This window comes from Meriones unguiculatus, chromosome 3, assembly GCF_030254825.1.
Source record: "Meriones unguiculatus strain TT.TT164.6M chromosome 3, Bangor_MerUng_6.1, whole genome shotgun sequence".
Taxonomy (NCBI): Eukaryota; Metazoa; Chordata; class Mammalia; order Rodentia; family Muridae; genus Meriones; species Meriones unguiculatus.
This window is the reverse complement of record NC_083351.1, coordinates 47,932,650-47,953,094: the sequence shown is the minus strand read 5'-3', so window position 1 is coordinate 47,953,094 and position 20,445 is coordinate 47,932,650. Positions and strand designations below refer to the sequence as shown.

General features: G+C 43.8%; 1 protein-coding gene across 7 annotated transcripts in view; it reads right to left on the bottom strand.

Moving 5' to 3' along the window:
* Window positions 1-20,445, bottom strand: part of Palm2akap2 (PALM2 and AKAP2 fusion) — a 427,758-nt gene that overhangs the window by 6,681 nt on the left and 400,632 nt on the right. For 4 of the 7 annotated variants that reach the window (XM_060379949.1, XM_021628080.2, XM_021628087.2 and 1 more), the window contains 2 exons: window positions 7,602-7,780; window positions 3,857-3,895 (listed from right to left, as the gene is read on the bottom strand). The exons of 1 other annotated variant lie outside the window; for it this stretch is intronic. In XM_060379949.1, the coding sequence (XP_060235932.1) occupies window positions 3,857-3,895; window positions 7,602-7,780 (218 nt within the window). The remainder of the gene's footprint in view (window positions 1-3,856; window positions 3,896-7,601; window positions 7,781-20,445) is intronic. 2 more of the 7 variants (XM_021628068.2, XM_060379950.1) reach the window with 1 other exon arrangement.

Sequence of the window (20,445 nt, the reverse complement as noted above, 5' to 3'; positions counted from 1 at the left end):
TCACAAACACAGTGTTCCATGTGGGGGTATAACAGTTTCTTTCTTCATAGAATTCAGTCATGAAAGGTGCAGCAGGCAGGAAAATTATATTTATAATTTTAGAAACATTTAGCATAGTTTGGGTTTAAGCATCTATTGATCAAGAGCTCAAATAACTCATTCTCTCTCATTTGGATGTCCTTTTCACATAATCCTAGATTTCTGATGAAATCTAAATCCCCCAGTTAAGGCAGATAAGAAAATGAGTGAACCAGTATTGGAATGGCTAGGAACCTCAGCTGTCTTTGGGCCCCTGAGGCTTAGGACTGAGGAATGTTGGAGTAAAATCCTGCAACAGGCTTGGGAAGATCGAAAGGCAAGCCCTCAAGGAAGGTTGGAATGAGTTCTTCTTGTTCTAATGTGGTCGAGGGTGTGTGTCTAAGTCATTAGTAAGCTCTGATCTCCTAATACTTCTGCTATTGCACTTACTTTCTAAAGCCTTTTCCAGGCCGGAAGCGCATGTCTCTGGGGCTCTAGTCATAGTTTACTTTCAATCACAAGTACTGTGAGCCAGGACTGTTCTGGGAACATTCATGCCATCACGGCTCACAGTTACTCACCAGGAGACAACTGCATGGGAGGTTAAGTAACTTGCCCAGAATTTCTCAGTCAGTAGCAGGAAAAGCCAAGATTTAAACTCAGCTCTCCAGATATGGAGCCAATGCTTGAGGCCATCAAGCCACAGGGCTACTGGACAGCCAAGGGACACCGTGAGCAGCAGTAAGCCTCGTGTGCAACTGTTATTGTTTTCACAAACTAACTCAAACTTGAGGTCTGGTGAAAGAAAAACTGTCAATTCTCTTCAAACAGTCGCTAAAACCTATTGTCCTTCTGATGCTTGGGGATCTCAAGCCAGATGTTCAACTTTAAAGTGGCAGTCAAATGTGGGCTGTGACAAAAAGGACGAATGGGCTAAATTACGGGTGACTCCCTTAACAGTCATGCTAAGGTGAGCCTCCTGCTTTTCCTTCATTGGAGATTACCTGGACCCAGTTTGATCCTCCTTGCATATTCTTGTCCAGAGTTTCTCGGTTCTAAACCACACTGACTTAATGAGGAGATGCGAGTGGGGCCTGATTCTCCAAGAACTACTTCCTAAATGAGAGCCAGAGTCAGAGATAAGGCATAGGAGCCTAACCTCCCATGTGTCAGTCTCCTAGTGAGTAAATGTGAACAGTCCTGGCTCATAGTACTTGTGATTGAAAGTAAACTATGACTAGAGCCCCAGAGACATGCGCTTTGAGCCCAGAAAAGGCTTTAGAAAGTCAGACATACCATGATATCCTCAACATTCACTTTAAATCTTATGAACATCAGCAGCCAACAAGATTAAACCTACAGCTTTAAAGTATAGTTCTTTTGCTAATAATGGCTCATATTCAAAATACAAATGATGCTAGAGGTGACAAACCAACTTGGAGAACAACTCACAAGAGCTGTTGCAAATGAACAAGTATGCCCAGTGGTAGGTAGAAAATCTGCTCCACAGAAAATGTGTGGTAGTGTTCATTAGTACTTGCCTGCCATGCAAGAGGACCTGGGTTCAATCCCCAGCATCATAAAACAGAGAAAAAAACAAAACCCCCAAAAAGTTCACCAGAAACAATCTAATCTACATTTCCGATTACAGGAAAGTGAATAAGAAGGATTTATTCATTCAACGGAATACTGCTTAGCAGTCGAATGAATATACTAGAACCATAGCTGAGCAGGGACACATCTAAAAACAGTAGGACAGGAACTGGAGAGATGGGTCAGTGGTTCAGAGAACTGGCTGCTTTTGTAGAGGATCCAGGTTCGAATCCAAATACCCACAGGGCAGCTCATTACCATCTGTAACTCCAGTTCTAGGCCAGTGTCCTCTTCTGTCCTCCAAGGGCACTCCATGCACATGGGGCACATACATGCAATCCAAACATCACACACAGAAAATAAACAACATTTAAAAATAAACAGATAAAAACAATGAATGAAATAAGAAGAGGATACCACACTGTGACTGTATTTATAGAAAGTTTAAAACATGCAAAAAAAATACCCTAAGGTTTTCCATATATATATGTGTGTGTGTATATATATATATAATATATATATATATATATATACATATGCACAAAAATGAACATCATTGCAGCTGGGCATAGTGGCACAGCACTCTAGGAGGCATAAGCAGGAGTATCACTGTGAGTTCAAGGCCAGCCTGGTCTACAAAGCAAGACCAGGACAGCCAAGGCTACACAGAGAAACCCTGTCCCAAACAACAACAACAATAGAAAGAAAAAAACATCACTGCATTAATGTGAGCCCTCAGAGGAGATAAAGAATGACAGAAACAGAAACGTGGGAGCTGGGAGAGGAAACAAGAGGGCTTGAATTGCATTTGCTACATTAAATTCTTTGAAAACCGTCTAGCAATACTACAAAATTATCGGAATGGGACAGTGAGAGAGGTACATTTTGTCTTCCTAAGACAAGGGAAACCGCAGGCTGGCTCCATGGTTTCAGGAGCATGTGGCCCGCTGCCTTCTTGGGCTCTGCTACAGTGCCTGATACATAGTTGACTCTCCATAAATTATGAACTGTGCAGATGGATGATCTCTCTACATTTCTGTACGTTTAAAATAATTCTTTTGAAATACAAATTCAATACTAGAGAAAAGAAAATATGAAGTGCCATACTTTCTTACAAAAAGAGGATATTGAAAAAAAACTTAAAAAATTAAATAAAAATAGCACTAGAACTACATAAAGTAGAGAGTTTTTGCCTGACCTGTGTCACCTTGGATTCAATCCCAAGCACATGTGTGTATGTATTCATGCATGCATGTATGTATACAGCATTTAAAAAAATTAATTTAGTGTAGGGGAGAGACAGGGTTTCTCTATGTAACCTTGCCTGCCTGGAAACTCTATGTAGACCAGGCTAGCCTGGAACTCACAGAGATCTACCTGCCTCGTTTCTCAAATGCTGGGATTAAATGAATGTGCCACCACTGCCTGGCTTGTTTTTAAAATTTTTAAGTGTGCGTGTTTGCGAGTATGTGTGTGCGTGTGTGTGGGGTGTTCACAGTTATCAGGTGCCTGCAGAGGTGAGAAAAGGGCATCAGATTCCCGGAGCTGACGTTCCAGGTGTTTGTGGGTGCTGGAACCAGACTCCCCCTGGTCATCTGCAGAAAGAGCAAGCATTTTTAACTGCTCCTCTATCTCTCGAGCCCAGCTAGTGTTGCACCTTACAGCACATATATTTGTATCTGTATAAAAGGAAATTGTGTGGGGAAGGAGGAGGTTTGAGGAAAGATCACTGCCTAGCTGAGCTTCCAAAACAAAAATACAGGCCCCAAAATTTGAGAGAGGAGGGAGGGACTGGGATGGTTTGCCTAACTGAATCCATAGAGCAGAGCTATCTGGGAATGGTATTAAGGTTAACAAAGGACTAGCCAGAATCACCAGCTTGGCCTGTAGGCGGCACTGTTTGCTAACCAGGGCATACTGAATTTGTTACTTGTGCCTGAAGAAACTAAAAGAATCCACACAGGCTGCCAGTATTTGCCCTCTAGTTCAAAGTCTTCCAGATCCATAGGTGACCAAGGTCTTCTCCAACCCCACGGCCAGCACAGCACAGCACAGCACAGCAGTATTCACTATGGACCACAGCATTGGAATCAGCTCCCCAATTCAGAAAGGCCAGGCAGAAAAGATACATGGAGAGAAGGCATTTTTCTTGCCATTCTTATTGAACACAGGAGACAGCAAACCAAGACAGCATGCACCTTGATCAAGCATGCATCAGGACACAGACAGACAAGTTGAAAAGTACCTCGGAAGTCACCTTGCAAGACAGTAACTTAGAGGTGTACTGGTAGAGAGGGAAAAGACCAGGGTTAGTACATGGCGGAGACACATTCACAGACTTCCCCTCCCCCAGCGGCTGGGCACTGGCACCATGCCAGAAGTGAGTAGGAGGTAAAGAGGCCGGGAGGGCTGAGGTGACCATCATACAACCTCTCCAAGTACTGCTTCATCTGATATTTGTTTATTTAAAAGTCTGTATCTCTTGAGGCAAGTAGATACTCTGTTACTAATTAATAAAAATATCAGATAAGCCAGGCTCTGTTAATTCAAGATGATGTTTTCATTTTCTACACGCTGAATTAACAAGATCTCTTCTCCCCCACTGTCTAACCAGCTGCTCACCACCAAGGACCTAGATGGCCATTCAGGATTTCATGGCTTCTGTAACCAAATAGCCTTTTTTCTTTCCCTGTGGGCTTCTCTGAACCTTCAACAGTCTTGTTGGACCCTACTGTGTCATTGCAGTAAGACCTCAATAATAGAACGGAGGGAGGAGGACATGAAAGGAAAAGGAGTAAATGGAGGAGGAGAGAGGAGGACCAGGTTTGAGGTGGTAGATTCTCTAACACAGCCCTAAGGATGGCACTCTCTAATGAAGGAGACCACAGCCTCCTTATCAGAACCTATGGGTCTGGATAAGATTCCAAGCTTGGGTTGGTCCTTGGATAATCATTTGGGATGATTATTTAGGATTAGTGTGGGCACCTAGGAAATAAGATGGTCTTTTAGTTCTTGGAGATGCTCACTAGAGATAACACAGAAGAAGGTAAGCTGGTCCAGATGGGCGAAGACTACTAGAGGAAGCAGGAAACTGTTTGCTCAAGTTCCAAGTGCGGGAACCTTTAAAAAGTTTTTGTTCTTTTCCTTGTCACTGAGTTTGTTGTTGTTGCTGTTGTTTTTAAATGAGGTCATCCACATAGATGATAACTTCCTGTCACTCACATGGGGCCTCTCGGATAGACATTCCCAAAGGGTTCAGAGTTTCAATTTCTACCTGCCATCAACCGAGCCCTAAAGCAAGCCCTTTGTTTCTAGCAGGAGCTGACAGTTCAGAAACATGATAAAGTCCACCAAAGGCAGGTGTGGCTTTCCCACGTCCTTTTCCCGGAAAGGATTCTACCAGCCCGGAGCCAATCAACTTATCATGTATATGACTTTTTTTTTTTTAATTTATATTTTGAGTCAGGGTCTCTAGCCCAAATTATTCTCAAACTTCCCAGGTAGCAGAAGATAACCCTGAACTTTTGATCTTGCTCCTGCCTCCTGAGCACTGGGATTCCAAGCATATGCCACCACGCCCAGCTTTATGCAGTGCTTGGGCAGGGTTCTATCAGGCTAGGTAAGCACTCTATCAACTAAGATAAATCCTCAGCCACTGATTTTCATAAAGTGAGGAAATTGAAGGAACAGGCCCTACGCTGCAGATAGGGTTTCAAGATCATCTTTGCTCTGATATGGTTTCAGGGGTGGCTTTAAGTCTTCAAAAGAGCATAAAAAATTCCATCAAGTGTGATGCTAGTTGACAACTGAAGGTGCCAGCATAAGCCATAGGAGGCTCTTAGAGGGCAGAAAATCCAAGAGGCCACATGTCACCCTAAGAACAACATGTGTGAACAGGCTAGGAGGATAAAATTGCTCCACCCTCAACAGAATCACCTTTGGTCTAGGGACAGGGGAACCAGCTACATAACCACCACGAAGCAACCAACCCCCTCGTTATTATCATTATGGTATAAAAGACAAGAAAAAAAAATGGGAGATGGGGTTAGGGATCACTGGGGGAAAATGAAACTTCTTTTTCTCTACACAGAGGTGTAGAAAGGCACCCTACACTAGAAGGCCTGGGAGACAGGCTAGTGGGTGGTTTGGAAATCAGTTCTGGCTGATGCCCATATAATCTCTCAAGAAGCAATGGTTTTTTGAGATTTGGGTCTCTATTAGAAGAGGACAAGTGGGGGTATATGGGATTGGATTTTGTCCTATCCCTAAAACTTTAACAACTGACAGCTTTTGTTCTATTGGAATGCCAGGAAAGTTCAAAACAGCCAGCCTTCAACTAAGAATAAAAATAAATTGATTCACTAGCAGGTTTCTTTCTTAGCCAACATTTTTGTTTGCTTGGATAAAATAGAGACAGGAGGCCATTAGCACTTAGAAGAATGCTTACCCCAGACAGCTTCATTCATTCCAAGAGAAAACTGGGCCTGCTTGGTGTTCCTTAGGTGGGTGCTTGAGTGTCAGAATGGGCCTGAAGTAGAGGTCTAGTTTTCTGGCTATGACATGAGTCTCCCTTTCCACTATGTCCCACGCAGACCTTGACCATGTTATCCTCCTACTTCAGCTTCCCAGGGGCTGAGATTACAGGCCTGGGAATGTGCTTTCCTCACTTGACATCCGCACTCCAGTGCAAAAAGCATACACAAGAAACAGAGGATGCACTTAGAAAGCATTTGTGTAGGCCATGACTGAATGGCCCATGACCCTTGGGCTAGCATCTAGCAAAGCTGTAGATGTATACTATTGAGTCATGGGCGGGGGAGGGGAGAAGCTGTATGCTTCTAAGACTATACTTTAGATTGCAACTAAAAAGACCTAGAGGGGCTCTGCACCCAAATGTGGTTGCTAGCATGATCTAGCTGATAGTAAGCTGCGGCTGGCGTGAAACCCAGCAGCTACCCAGGACAGGGCTCCATCCACAGAGAAGGCCCTTGGCCTCATAGGGTAGCTAAGTGAGAGCTTCTCCATGATTAAGAAGAGAGATGTGTGTGTTTTCATCTTTTCTTTATCACTGTAATTGGAAAGAAGCCTTCAGCATCTGGCATCCATCCCAGAAACTTTTGAACTTGGGATTTTCCAGCCAGGACATGAAAGGCATTGGGTTGGCAGGGACTTCCTACTGTGAACCACAGAGCATTCAAGTTGAGGATGACCACATAATTTACCCAAACTATGCCGCTCTGAAGACTGAAAGGGGATGCTATTCATAAACACACAGGAACAACAGGCAGAAACTAGGTGGTTTATCAATCCAACCTACTTGTGACCTCGCTGTAAGAGTGGGGGGGGGGGGAACACAGATGGGTTTACTTTGGTGAAAGACAAAAGACTGATACCAGAGACTCCAGGGTGCTTGCATGAAACCTGGGGCTGCCCCCAGGCTTGTGGGGACCATTCAGAACACCTCTAAAGTCCCTTACTAGACAAGGAAACCACAGAGCAGATAACTTCCTTCAGAGTGCACACGACCATCGTGTACATCGCTGGGAGGGTCAAAGGCAGAGGAGCCTCTTCCTTGTCCAACTACACACACAAAGATCTCCAGACATAATCAGTGTCTTGAGCAGTGTGTAACATACACAGGATTGATCACAACCCAGATTTTGAAGCCTAGGTGTGCTCCCTTCCGGGGGGTGCGCTCCTTTTTACTGTGTCACCCAGGCACATTGTCTTCCTCCATACCCACCATCTTGTGTACCAGCCTTGCCTACTACCTCAAGCCTGACTTAGATGCCAAACAACCAGCTCTTGATGATAGATATTTTTGAGATACAAACAAGGCACGTTAAACCACTCGTTTGAAAATAGGTTTCAGATCCAAGGATGCAAGACAACCAGACAAATGCACTCACATCCAGCTCTGAACTAAGACACAAGCATGCCACACGGATGGTCACCCTCAGAAAAGAGAAAGGAAAGGAGGAAAAACTTACACTACTATCATCCATTCTCTCCCGCCTTTTAGATTTGTGTGTCTCATAGTCTTCCATGAGGGTCTGCATCAGGTTCTTGGGCCGCTGGGTTCCGGCAGCCTCTTCAGGGGCTAAGTCAGGCTGCAAGCTGAGACCTTCAGTTGTGGGGGATGGAGGAGGTTTGACTTTCTCTATTTTCCCTGAAACAACATGAAGAGAACACCCTTTCTAAGCTCATCTGCTCAGCAAGCGCTGCTTTTTTAGAAAGAGGAAAACAAAACAAAACAAAACAAAACTGGCTTGCGCACACACACTTGCCAAATCAAGAGAGCAGGACAGGGTAGAGTCATGGTTAAGGCAAAGCATTTCATTACAAGAGGAAAGTGCAAACCCATTCAACGTAGAGCTCAGGGACACCGGAGCTAAAGAGTCAGTTAACTTAAATGGTCTGGCAGACACTTTGCAACATGTCAGAGAGATAACAGACAGGACATTAGCTCCAAGGCTCTGGAGATAAATTCTCTCAGATCATATCAAGGGAGAATGGCTTCTTAGAGTGAGGAGGCCGAGATTCCTTTTTTTTTTTTTTTTATTTAAGAAAGATTTGTTTATTATATATACAGTGTTCTGTCTGCAGGCCAGAAGAGGGCACCAGGTCTCATTGTAGATGGTTAGGAGTCATGATGTGGTTGCTGGGAATTGAACTTTGGACCTCTGGAAGAGCAGCCAGAGGCTGAGATTCTATAGAGGCCACTGGAGCCAAAGATGGTCCCCAGCACTCCCGGCATCCTCTGCCCTCTTCATCAGATGTAACTAATTAGTAGCTGACCTGCCCTGGGATCACGAAGTCTTTGAATGGGAATGAGACTCCAGCTTCGCAGGAGACACCAGTCTTAATTGGCCAGCTTTTTAAATTTACCTTACCTGCTAAAAGACCCAAAGACACCCCCAGACTATTTAAATGAATGGCAACAGAGTAGGAAAGGTAAGATTTCAGCTCCTGAGATTGCCCCTCAGGAGTTGTTGGATGCGGAGATTAGAGTAGTGGTTAATCAAGCAGTGGTATGCAGCCTTTAGACATGTTCTCTAAAACCTAAGCATCCTTCAAACCTAAGTCAGACAGACAGACCCTGGCTCCAAATATCCAGGGGACATGTGTTCTATCACAAATGACAATAGTAGGCCATCAGAGGAGTTGGCTCCTTGAAGACTCATTTTGGTTTTGTTGTTGTTTTCATTTTTGGCTTTGGGTTTTTTGAGACAGTGTTTCTCTGCACGGCCTTGACTGTCCTAGAAATCACTCTATAGACCAGACTGGTCTCGAACTCAAAGATCTGCCTGCTTCTGCTCCAAAGTGATGGCATTAAAGGCCTGTACCACGACACCCAGCTGAGATACTGTCTAGGGCAGTGGTGGTGCAAGCCTTTAATCCCAGCATTTGGGAGTCAGGGGCAGGCGGATCAAGACTAGCCTGGTCTACAGAGTAAGTTCCAGGACAGCCAGGGCTAGACAGAGAAACCCTGTCTCCAAAAACAAAACAAAGCAAAACAAAACAACATTATCTCATGTTGTCAAGGATGGCCGTGAATTCATTATGTAGCCCAGACTGGTAGGGAGGAAGGGATTACAGGCGTAGCCACACGCCCAGTTTATGCAGTGCTGGTGACTGAGCCCAACTGAGCTCCTCAGGCCCTAGAAACCCACTTCTTAGAGGTGAGAGGGCCTCCCCTTCACCTCCTATCATCAAGGCATGCACAGATGGAGATCAGCGCAACAGAGCACAAGAGTGAACAGTTTCCTTACAATGTCCTTTGTAGATGACATCACTAAGATCTGCAACAAAAAATATTAGGCAAACACCAAATAAATGGGTCTATTTGTATTCAAAAGTCGGGGTAAAAATCCCAATTCCTTCATCTTTTCTTCATCTCATGTCACAGATGTCTAGGGTGATGCCTGCCACGCAGGGAGGCTTAGATCGAGAGTTCCTGGGAGGCAGGAGGCCGGGAGCTGTAGCCTTTAACCCACACAAACTCCTTCTGAGGGCTCCTGGATCATGCAGCCCAGAAAGCTCAGGTTTTTAACTCTTGCTCATCCTGGACCTCTCCATGGTTGGGGACAAGATACCTTCAAAAGATCCACATTAACCACATTAATCAGATTCTCTCCGCCTTAATTTCCATGTTTGTAAAAATGAGCATTTGGAAGGAGTGGTCTCTGTGACATCTTATAATTCATTGTATTGATTGTAAGGGGCGAGGGAAAGACTTGGGGCATGAATCACATTTGAGGATTAGGTGGAAAGAGGCTATTTGCATAGAGAAATAAACTCTCTTCTCATCATAGCTACAACTGCAATAATTAATAACTTACTGAACCTCATTACTGTTATCTGCATAAGCCAGATAAAGTCTTTGTATATGAACAGTAAGATAATATTTCAAAGTCTTCAAATTCATTAGCTATAGTTTTTGCTTTTAAATTATGGAAATCAGGTAAGACTACAGTGACCACATATATGTCACAAAATCACCTTTACATTTACCAAGATTTTGTTAGCATCTTTTCATCTGAAGACTTGCTGAATTTTAAAAACTAATTTTAGACTTAAATAATTTCAGCTCTGAGTACTTAGTATACACCTCTAAAACTTACTACTTAGTTTTTAATTTAAGAAAAAATTTTCAACCGGATGGTGGTGGCACACAGCTTTAATCCCAGCACTTGAGAGGTAGAGGCAGATGTGGCAGATCTGTGTGAGTTCGAGGCCAGCCTGGTCTACATAGGGAGATTCAATCTTAAGGGGAAAAAATTTAAAACAGGGTCCCCTGGAGCCCTATCCTGGCCTTAAACTCAACATGTAGCTGAGGACAATCTTGATCTTACAGTCCTCTTGAATGCGGGCATTATAGGCATATGTCACTACACCTACCTTTCGATAGTACTGGGGATCAAACCTGGGCTCGGGTGTGCCAGGCAAGTGTTCAGCTGGGCACATCCCCAAACTCGCAACAGTCTATTTAACTGAAAACTCAAGAAATGGTATAGAAGCATGCATGATCTAGACTCCAGAGTGCAAGAGCCAATGGGATAGAGTTTGGACCCACTAGTTATCTGCCAAATAGCTCTGGGCCCGTTACTTACTGTTAATATTATATAGCTGCTATGAAGACTAAGTTAGCAATGGTAAAAGTTAATATTCAAAACAGAAAGCATCCAATGACTGCAGCTGTTATTTGCCTAGAATCTGAAGAAACGACACAACTATGGGCGAGAGTATGTAATTCCTTTGGTATTCTACATACTATTTGTGCAAATCCATAAAGCCATAAGTAGGTTTCATACATTGCCAGGCTGACAACTGTTACTGGCCTCCCAAATGCCCACATCATCTTCCATCAACCCCTCTGCAACAGTAAATATCTAGGAAGCGGAGTAAGCAACCTACATTTAGCTTCTGTTTTTCACACTGTTGTCTTTGCCAGACAAGACTTTTATTTACAGTTCTGTGAAAGCCATTTTCTCACAGTACCCTGTATTATCTCTGGCTACTGAAGTGCCTGTCATCTGAAATAAACTGTAAGGTCACAGGAAGGCACACATCATTCCAACCCTCTGTAAATCCTTTTAATTCATTTCAGTGCAGAGTCTATCACAGTGGAGTTCCACCTGTCCTATCTCCTGGATCCCAGCATAATAAGGCACAAGGTAAGAGTCAATGTGTATTATTAATAAGCCAATAAGCCTATTGTAAAATCTGCATAACCACTTTAGAAAACACTTGTATGCTGGGACCAATACTCCCTCACTGCCAAAAAAGCCCAAGAAAGAGGTCAAATGTTTGGATGTCAACACTTGGAGTCAGAGGCAGTGAGTCGTCATGAATTCAAAGCAGCCTGTGCTATACAGTAAGTTTCAGGCTAGCCTGGACTACAGAGTGAGATTCTGTTTCAAAAGCAAGCAAACAAACAACGGATTCTGGGGCCATAGACTACTGGACTCTGTAGAATCAGTAGTAATATACTGAGAATGTTATTATAGGATGTCTTTCACAGCCCTCATGTAATTTAATTCTTACATGGATGAGTAGATGGATGGTTAGACTGAGTTGATAATTACGGCTCACGTCAGGAAAGCCCAGATGCTAACTCCAGCCAGGATCACATTTGAGAACAATGGTCAGAGTTAGTTTGGAATTATGGCTAATTCCAATATGATGGAATGAGAAAGCTCCCAACCAGGCAGCCATTAGAAAAGATGTTGCTTGCTTATTCTATAGTCCAGCTGGAGCAGGAAGTAATACCAACAATAGTCACTAGAGGTCGATGGAAGCAAGGCTTAGTAGGGGTGGAGAAGCAGCCTCCAAAAGGTAATTTCCAGAAAAGACTTCAGATATCCAAGTCCAAGGAAGGACTGTCACAAAGGACAGTCCTGAGACAAAGGAGAAACTGTGTCTCATCCACAAACTTCTGGCCATCAGCCTTGGCATTTTCACAGGATGCAAACTTGGTCAGTTTTCTTTTCTGGGTCTGCCAAGCATCCTCCTCGTGGTGTGGGTTAAGTCATACCTTAGAATTCCATGTCCCACCTTAGGAGTCACAAAAGCCACTGAAAAGCTGAAGAGGGGCTACTCAGCCCCTGACTCAGGGTCCTGAGTTCAGAGTCAAAAGTTTCTCATAGTATGATGAGAAATTTGTAGTATTTTTCCAACAGCACCACACCTCAGGAGGCCATTAAAAGAGTGAAATAATACATGTGGTCTATGTACACATCTGCATAGTCAGTCACATTAGTCTAGGGCCTCAGGAGGGTCCTACAAGCTCTGTGACCTAGGAGATGAACCCCAGAAGAATCCCCAAACTGTGGGGTATCCTGACCGTTGTGTGCATCTCACTATGGCAGGATCCTCAGCTTTCATCCCAGGTTGGCCCAACAAACTTCGCTCTTGAATTTTTCTAGTCACCTGTTGAATGAGCAAGTACCTGGTGGGCCTGTGTTGGTTTAGGCTGAAGGCTGGGGCTGACATTTACAGAGCACAGAGCAGGTACAGTGTGACCTCTGCAACTCTCACAAAGAAGGCAACAGCACAAAAATCAGCCTGCGGCTCCGAGTGGAGAAAAGGAAACACTTTTCAATTGATTTCATAAACATAATCTTGTCTGAAATAATGGAGAAAATGTGTATGTCATATTTTGAAGATAATTGAGGGCAGGCAGCTTCACGTGGCTGGGCTGATTCCTGTTATCTTGACTGTATGAACTAATCTTCAGTGTTAAAATAAGTCAACAGCATTGCACAAACAAACTCATCAAACACTAAGTTAAAAAAAATATATGCGTGGGCCAGAGAGACGGCTTAGAGGGGAAAGGTATTTGCTGCCAAACCTAATGACCGGAGTTCAACATCTGGGATACATACAGTGTAAGGAGATAACTGACTCCTGCAAACTGTTCCCTCACCTCCACCTGTGCATCACGGCAGGCACACACCCACACCCACACATACCCACATACAGAAAATAGGCGTGTATGTGGTAGCTTGAATAAAAATTGCACCCATAGGCTCATACACTCGCCAGGGAGTGGCACTATTGGAAAGAATTAGAAAGTTAAGAGGCGTGACCTTGTTGGAGGAAATGTGTCACCGGGGCGGGGGAGGGGCGAGGTCAGCCCATGCCATCCCAGCGGCGTTTCTCTCTGCCTGTGCATCAGGATGTAGTTCTCAGCTACTGCTCCTGCCAAGATGAAACCTCTGACACTGTAGGCAAGCCCTCAGTGAGGTAGAGTCACTATGGTCCCGGTGTCTCTTTGCAGCAATTGTAACCTCATTAAGACGGTATATACATGCACTGTATATGTATATATACACAAATAATAAATGTAATAAATAATGTCAACGATGTGTGAGAGAGCCTTCGTGAGAAGGCTTCTGGTTTCAATATTGATATGGCTGTAGCCTCTAATACATGAGTGGCAGTGCAAATCGCTCAAATTCGCTTAACCAGAACTCTTTCATGGAATTCCTATTAATATCACAAGGAAAATGTCTCAAGAAATACAGTTCTCTAATGTATACTGCCTAACCAACTCCCAAGAAAAGACTTGACACAAGTTCAGCCAACATCTAAACAAAGGCTATAGCTATATAGCAGAATTGCCTCATTTTCTGTTTCATATTTAAACCAACTTATCTGCCTATGGATGAACAGTCACACTGCTCTCATTTAGTGATGGAGTATTATTTAACCACTACCAATCATGTTTTGGCCACTGGAATTTAGAGGAATATTTAAGGAGGAATGAGAAAAAGCAATTCACAAAAGCAGATTTAAGAGTGTTTAATTTCCCGGGTGGTGGTGGTGCACGCCTTTAATCCTGGAACTTGTGAGGCAGAGGCAGGCGGATCTCTATGAGTTCCAGACTAGTCTGGTCTACAGAGCGATTCCAGGACAGCCAGGGCTACACAGAGAAACCCTGTCTTAAAAACAACAAAGACAAGAGTGTTTAAGTTGGGTGTGATGTTAAATTTTTATAATCTCAGCACTAGGAAGAGCAGAAAAATCTCAAATTGAGAATTTATTAAAATGGGGGAGGGAGTCTGGGTGTGTAGCTCAGCTACAGAGCGCTCGCCTCACACATGCAGGTCCCTGAGTGTCATCCCTAAATTACCTAGACTCAAGCACCACTTCTCCAGTCACTAGCTGTGGGGAAGAAGGCAAATAAGGAAGACACCAGGGTCAAAACGGGATAGCGGATAGCGTCAGAATAGCCTCCCTAAGGATTGCCAAGCCTTGATCCCCAAAACCTCTGATTATGTTGCCAGGTATCAACTAAACCTGGGACTAGTCTCATTCAGTACCTGTGGCTCCTCCCAGCACTTCTCACTCCAATGCTATCCTAACCCTCTCCCTCCCAGGGACTGGGTTTCTGCTTCCTTTCCCCTAGCCTGATTACTTATGTAACTCAGCTCACTTGGTCTTGTCTGGCTCCCTTTCTGGAGATCTCTTGGTTTGCTTGCTCTTTCTGCTCTCTCACTACTCTTCCCATCCCCAGCTCCCCAGCCCAGTTCAGTCTGACATTCAGTCTGGACGCTTCCAGATGCCTCTGGTCTCATATCTACAAATAAAACAAACAAAACAAAACAAAACAATAAACCTCTCCTCGACCACACTTTGGAGCAGTCATATCCTCATTTTCAGCCACTCATGGTGATCTTCTGCCTCAGCCTCCCCAAGTGCATCTGTCTCAGCACAAATAAATTTTAAAATAAAGAAGAAACCAGATGCTTTTGTTTGTTTTGAGAGTCTTATGTAGTCCAGGCTAGCCTTGAACCCCTGATTCTATTGTTTCCACCTCTCAGGTGCTACAATCACAAAGGTGCTCCATCAAATTCAGCTTGACAACAATTATTTTAAATATAATTTAGTTGATAATAATGAGTTAAATGGAACAGCCTGCTAGCTTTAGTCTTCACTTACTTTTCCAGGCCACTGCATCTCTGCCCCTGTGTATCTTTTCTCAGTCATCACACACTTAAGAAGCTAAGAATGCCAAAACTCACTGCTCCAGTCTGGTGGGGCAGGCTCAGAAGTGAGAGGGTAAGTAGAATTTCCCTTTGAACTAGCCAATGCTGTCCTCCCATGAAGAGGGGCAGAGACAACTAGGAATCTGAATCTGTGTTTTCTATCTATGTGCCAGAAACAGTTAAACCGTTTTCCGGTTCGGAGAAGAGCTCCTTGCTTGGTTGCGCTTTGGGATTTCCCTTGAGTAGGCTGTGCTGACAGGGGACAGAGAAAAGAATCTTCAGTTCCTCCCACTCACAGAATGCAGGCTGTGTGTACTCGGATATAACCCATCATCCCGGGCAACTCAAGTCTTCCTTCTGTAGGGCCATCCCTAACTTTCACAAAGCCTGAGAAACATACTCTAGAAGCGCAGATATTTTTGTACAGGCATGTGAACCAAAAGTCTGAATTTGGACAATTATTACACTGTGGAGTCTGAGATCATAACTCAAAGAGTCTTTGTTTCTAACATTTCTCAAGAGAAAAAGCTGTCCCCCACTTGAATTTAAAAAACCAAACGAAACTGAATAAAAACACCCACCAGATGACGTGCCTTGGCCTGTGCCTCTGTCAATGGCCTCTTTTCTTCACACAGCTTGGGGGTGACCCTGCAAGCATCTGAAGCCACTCAAGTCCCCAGAAAGAAGAGAGCCCAGAGGAACAGCTTCAACTTCCTTTCTTCTCGGTGAATGAGAGAGACCTGCTTATCAGCAGCACCTCCCTCCCACCCCCAGTACATGGGCTCCTGCAGCTGTGACTCCCATATCATGAGCACATCTTCCCTCTTTCATCTCTTCCTCTGAAGGCCCCCGGATGGGAGAATGGGATGATGGTAAACATAGTCAGGAATAAGAAATGCCCTTGAAGATAGAGTAAGTCTGAAGAACTGTCAAATATGTTTGGTTCAAGGTACGCCAGGGCTGGAGGTTATGCAATGCTGAGGCTGGGGCTAGCCTGTAGGCCTTACTGGAAGGAGGTGAAACCCTAGGAGGGAGGAGCTCTGTTTCTCCGAAGAAGATGCTTGGTTTAAGATGAGATTAGAAATAGAGATGAAGACAAGCAGTGATGGCGCACGCCCATAGTCCCAGCACTCGGGAGACAGAGGCAAGAGGATCTCTGAGTTCTAGGCCAGCCTGGTCTACAGAATGAGTTCTGGAACAGCCAGGCATACACAGAGAAACCCTGTTTCAAAAACAAAAACAAAGCAAGAAAGCTAGAAAGAAAAGAAGGAAGGAAGAAAATACAGAGATGAAAGCTAATTCAGATAGGAATAATGAGAGGAGGTAGCTCAGTGGAAGTAACGTTTCCCAGAATGCACAAAGTCCTAGGCTACATCCTCATTACTACACAAAAGAAAAACAAAAACAGCAAGGATGAAATCATGATGAATAGCGATTCACTCACTAAGATCTTTCTGCTGAACACATTTTTGCCCAAATGGCAGACTTCTGATAAGGAATATTTTATGGTAGTATCTATAAGTCTGTTGTCACTGGGTACATTTTAGCATGGACCCTGTCACTCTTTGGCTTTTGACATAGCTTTTGAAAACCCCTTCCTGAAGTCAGGCTTTATAAGGGAAGCCTTAATTCTAAGAAAATTCTCTACTAGAAATGAAAGTTACTTTAAAAAGCATGTTCACATTTTATCTCAAGTTCATTGTCACTGTGAACAATATCCATGGCTCTGCTAGGCTCTCAAGGTCTTTTCTTTTTTCTTTTGGTTTTTTGAGACAGGGTTTCTCTGTGTAGCCCTGGCATGTCCTGGAACTCACTCTGTAGACCAGGTTGGCCTTGAACTCATAGAAATAAATCCACCTGCCTCTGCCTCTCAAGTGCTGGGACTAAATGTGCCCAACACCACTGCCTAGCTCTAGGCCTTCCTCAAAGCCTAAAAGCAACCATAAATCAATAGTAATAAACTTTAAAAATATTTTTGAAGAATGGGGCATGGTGCCACACCTGTATTTCCAGCACTCGGAGGCAGAGGCAGGTGGATCTCTGAGTTCAAGGCCAGCTCCTGGTCTGCAAAGTCCAGGATAGCCAAGGTACAAAGAGAAACCCTGTGTTCAAAAACCAGTATATATTTTTTTCAAAGATTTACTTATTTTATGTGTATGAGTTTTGCCTGCATATGTTTATGAGTAGCACATGCATGCCGGGTAACTGCAGAGATCAGAAATGAGTTTTGGATCCCTGGGACTTAAAGTTGTATGGCTGTGATCCAATATGTAAGTGATGGGAACTGAACCCTGGTCGTCTGAGAGAGTAACATCTCCTCACCTCTAAGCAACGTATCCAAATCGGTAACAACTCTTCTTGGGAGCCTTTTATGTACCAGACTCTGCCTTAATTTTTTGGTAATGTTGCTACTGTACTATTCCCATTTTTACTGGTGAGGAAACAGGTTTATAGAGGAGAGATGAACTATTCGCACAACCAGCAAGGAACTGAACTTCACATGTGGCTCCAGAGAAGGTACTGACCCCTTTGAGCATCTGTTTTCCTTGACTGGTTCTTTTATATAATATATGAATTCGCATTTGGATAATGGGAAATAAGAAAGAGAGTGGTACTGTTAAAGAGACCTGATGATTTCAAAGGCATACAACTTGTGGGAAACGCCCATGTTTACCTTCAAGGTATGGAAAAGCCAAAGAGCATTCTACAGATGGATTCTTTGGGGCTCTCATAGTCTGACTAGCATGTTCTCTGCTCCTTCCGCCTGCCTGCCTCCTTCCCTCCACCAGCCAGTCTTCCACGCCCTCGGTAGAGGCTTATTCAGAAAGATCAAATGCATCTGAAATGCCAATCTCCTTGGGAAGTACACAGAACTAGTAAGAGTCGAGGTCATATCCTGTCCAGGCTCCAGCAGTCGGGACATCCTGCTCCCAAGCTGGCTTTGATTAGCTCACATTTCTCATCAGGGATCTTGCAAGAATTAGGCCTTTTGATTTACTTCCTCTTTGTAAGATTAAGACTGTGGACTTTCCTTGTACGTGGCCTAGTCTCACTCCTGGGGAAGAGTTACTCTCAGAACATGGAGCAGCTAAGCATGCTGGCAAAGAGGACCCCAGGCAGTGCCTCCCACAAGGTGTGAGCACAACCAGGAGGCAACACAGATACCCTGGATGGGTCAGCAAAAGCAGCTGTGCATATTACCTCATGTGTTCTTATTATGTGTACTGTTACCTTAAAGGGCTTTCGGGAAAGGTGAGTAACAAATGAGAAAATATGAATGAAGTAACTGGTATGGTAAACAGCTTTAAGGTCTTGTTAAGTTGCAGGTAGCATGATCAGCAAAGAATGTTCAGGAAACAGAGCTGTAGACACTGACCGCCTGATGGACATGCCACATAAAGCTTATGCTGCCTCACACAGCCAGCTGGACTGGCCATATTTCATGATGGAGAACCCTCTTCCACGTAAAGTCTGGAAGACTCCTTCCAGCAGCCACCAGCGGGGCAATGAAGCTCGGCCTTTTCTGGCTCTTTCAACATAGAGTGAGCCACGGGGTTACACAGGGCTCCACGAGGTCCCATGGGATTCCACTGCATAGGTGTTGTTCTGACACTCATCAGGTCTTTCTCTGTCTATAATTTTCCAATGTGATGTTTGAAGACAACAAAGAGGAAGAGCTAACAATGCAGTTAACAATTTTAATATTAAGGTAATGGTCAATTCATGCAGAACTGTAATCCACAGTCAATGTTCCCTGCAAACTTTCCTTGAGGGAGGCGGTATGGTGAAACAAGTCCTTATTATGTTGCTCAGTCTAGCCTTAAAGTTCCAGTATTGTTCATGCTGACCTGGTAATCCTCCTGCCTCAGGCTCCTGAATGCTAGGATTTCAGACATGTGTCCTTAAGTCTACATCTCATTTTACTCAAAGTGTGTAGCGATCCTATAGTCCCACTATTAAGAGAAATGGACAGATACTGCAGGAAGCAGTGGAACTCAGTGTCCACATTGATTTTTTTTAACCACTCCCTGTAATGTATCACTTCACCTCAAAAATCATCCAGCCTGCTGTATCAGTTCAACATCTGGTGTGAAAACAGAAGCTGCCAACACGCATCAGCTCCCTGTATTTCCCTGGCATTCTTAGAACCTGGAAGTGAAACCTGTGTTCCAAATAATAAATACAAGCATTGAGAAGAGTCTGTTGGCATCCATAATAGGCAAAGACTAAGAAGTTCTTAATTATTATTTGTGTATGTTTCTTCTTCAAATTGGGCTGATACATTTGTCAAGGAGCTTCATTTTTTTCCTTTCTTTCTCTCATTTTTGAGGTACTGGGGATTGAACCTATGGCCTTGTGCATGCTAGGCAAGTGCTCTAACATTGAACTACCCCAACCCTTTCCTTCCTTATTTACTTTGAGAAAGGATCTTGTTAAGTTGCCTAAAATGGCCCCCAGCTCACTCTAGCCTAGGCAAGCATGGAGCATCCCCTTACCTCAGCCTCCCAGGCACATAGAATTACAGGCCTTCACCACTGTCTTATAAAGGGGTGGGGGTGGGAAATGCCTTCCAAACATCTTTCAATACCTACCGAGGGAATGGAGGTTTTTAAGATAACAGTGGAAGAATTTACACAGCCCTCCTTCTCTAGCACACTTGTTCTCAGTGGATTTTATCTGCTCACTGTTTTAGGATTCAGCATGTGGCCAGCATGATTTCCACTAGATAAGGGGTTAGTCATTGTTTTTCATCACCTAATATCATTAATCTGATCTGGACCACAAAAAAACCCAACTGAGTCACTTCTGGCAGGAAACATGAAGTGGTGCAGAAGAAACCTAGCAATATTTCATTCATGAGACCCATGTTGGAGCCAGAGGTTCTAACCCACAAATTGTCAGAGTAATGTGTCAGCTTCCTCCAGCATAGCAAGCAAAGAGGCCAGCTGGCCAAGCAATACTTCCAGAGGTTTCCAGGCACGGAAAGAAACATGAATTTTTATTGGCTTTGATTTTGGTTCCTCTCTCCATGCTGTAATCCTAGGAAGCCATGATGTCTTTTCTGCACATTCTGAATATAAATATCAAAGAATGGGGTCTATGTGCATCATACTATGACTGTGTTTAATGTGGCAAGACCAGGACAGAACATAGACTCAGATAAATTACTATCCTCTTTTCTGGTTGTTTTTTTTTTTTTTTTTTTTTTTTTTTTTTTTTTGTGTGTGTGTGTGTGTGTGTGTATTTCTGGAGGGAGGTATGCATGTGTGTGTGTGTCTTGTTTTGTGGTTGGTTTTTGTTGTTGTTGTTTGAGACAATGTCTCTCTAGATAGCAAAACCC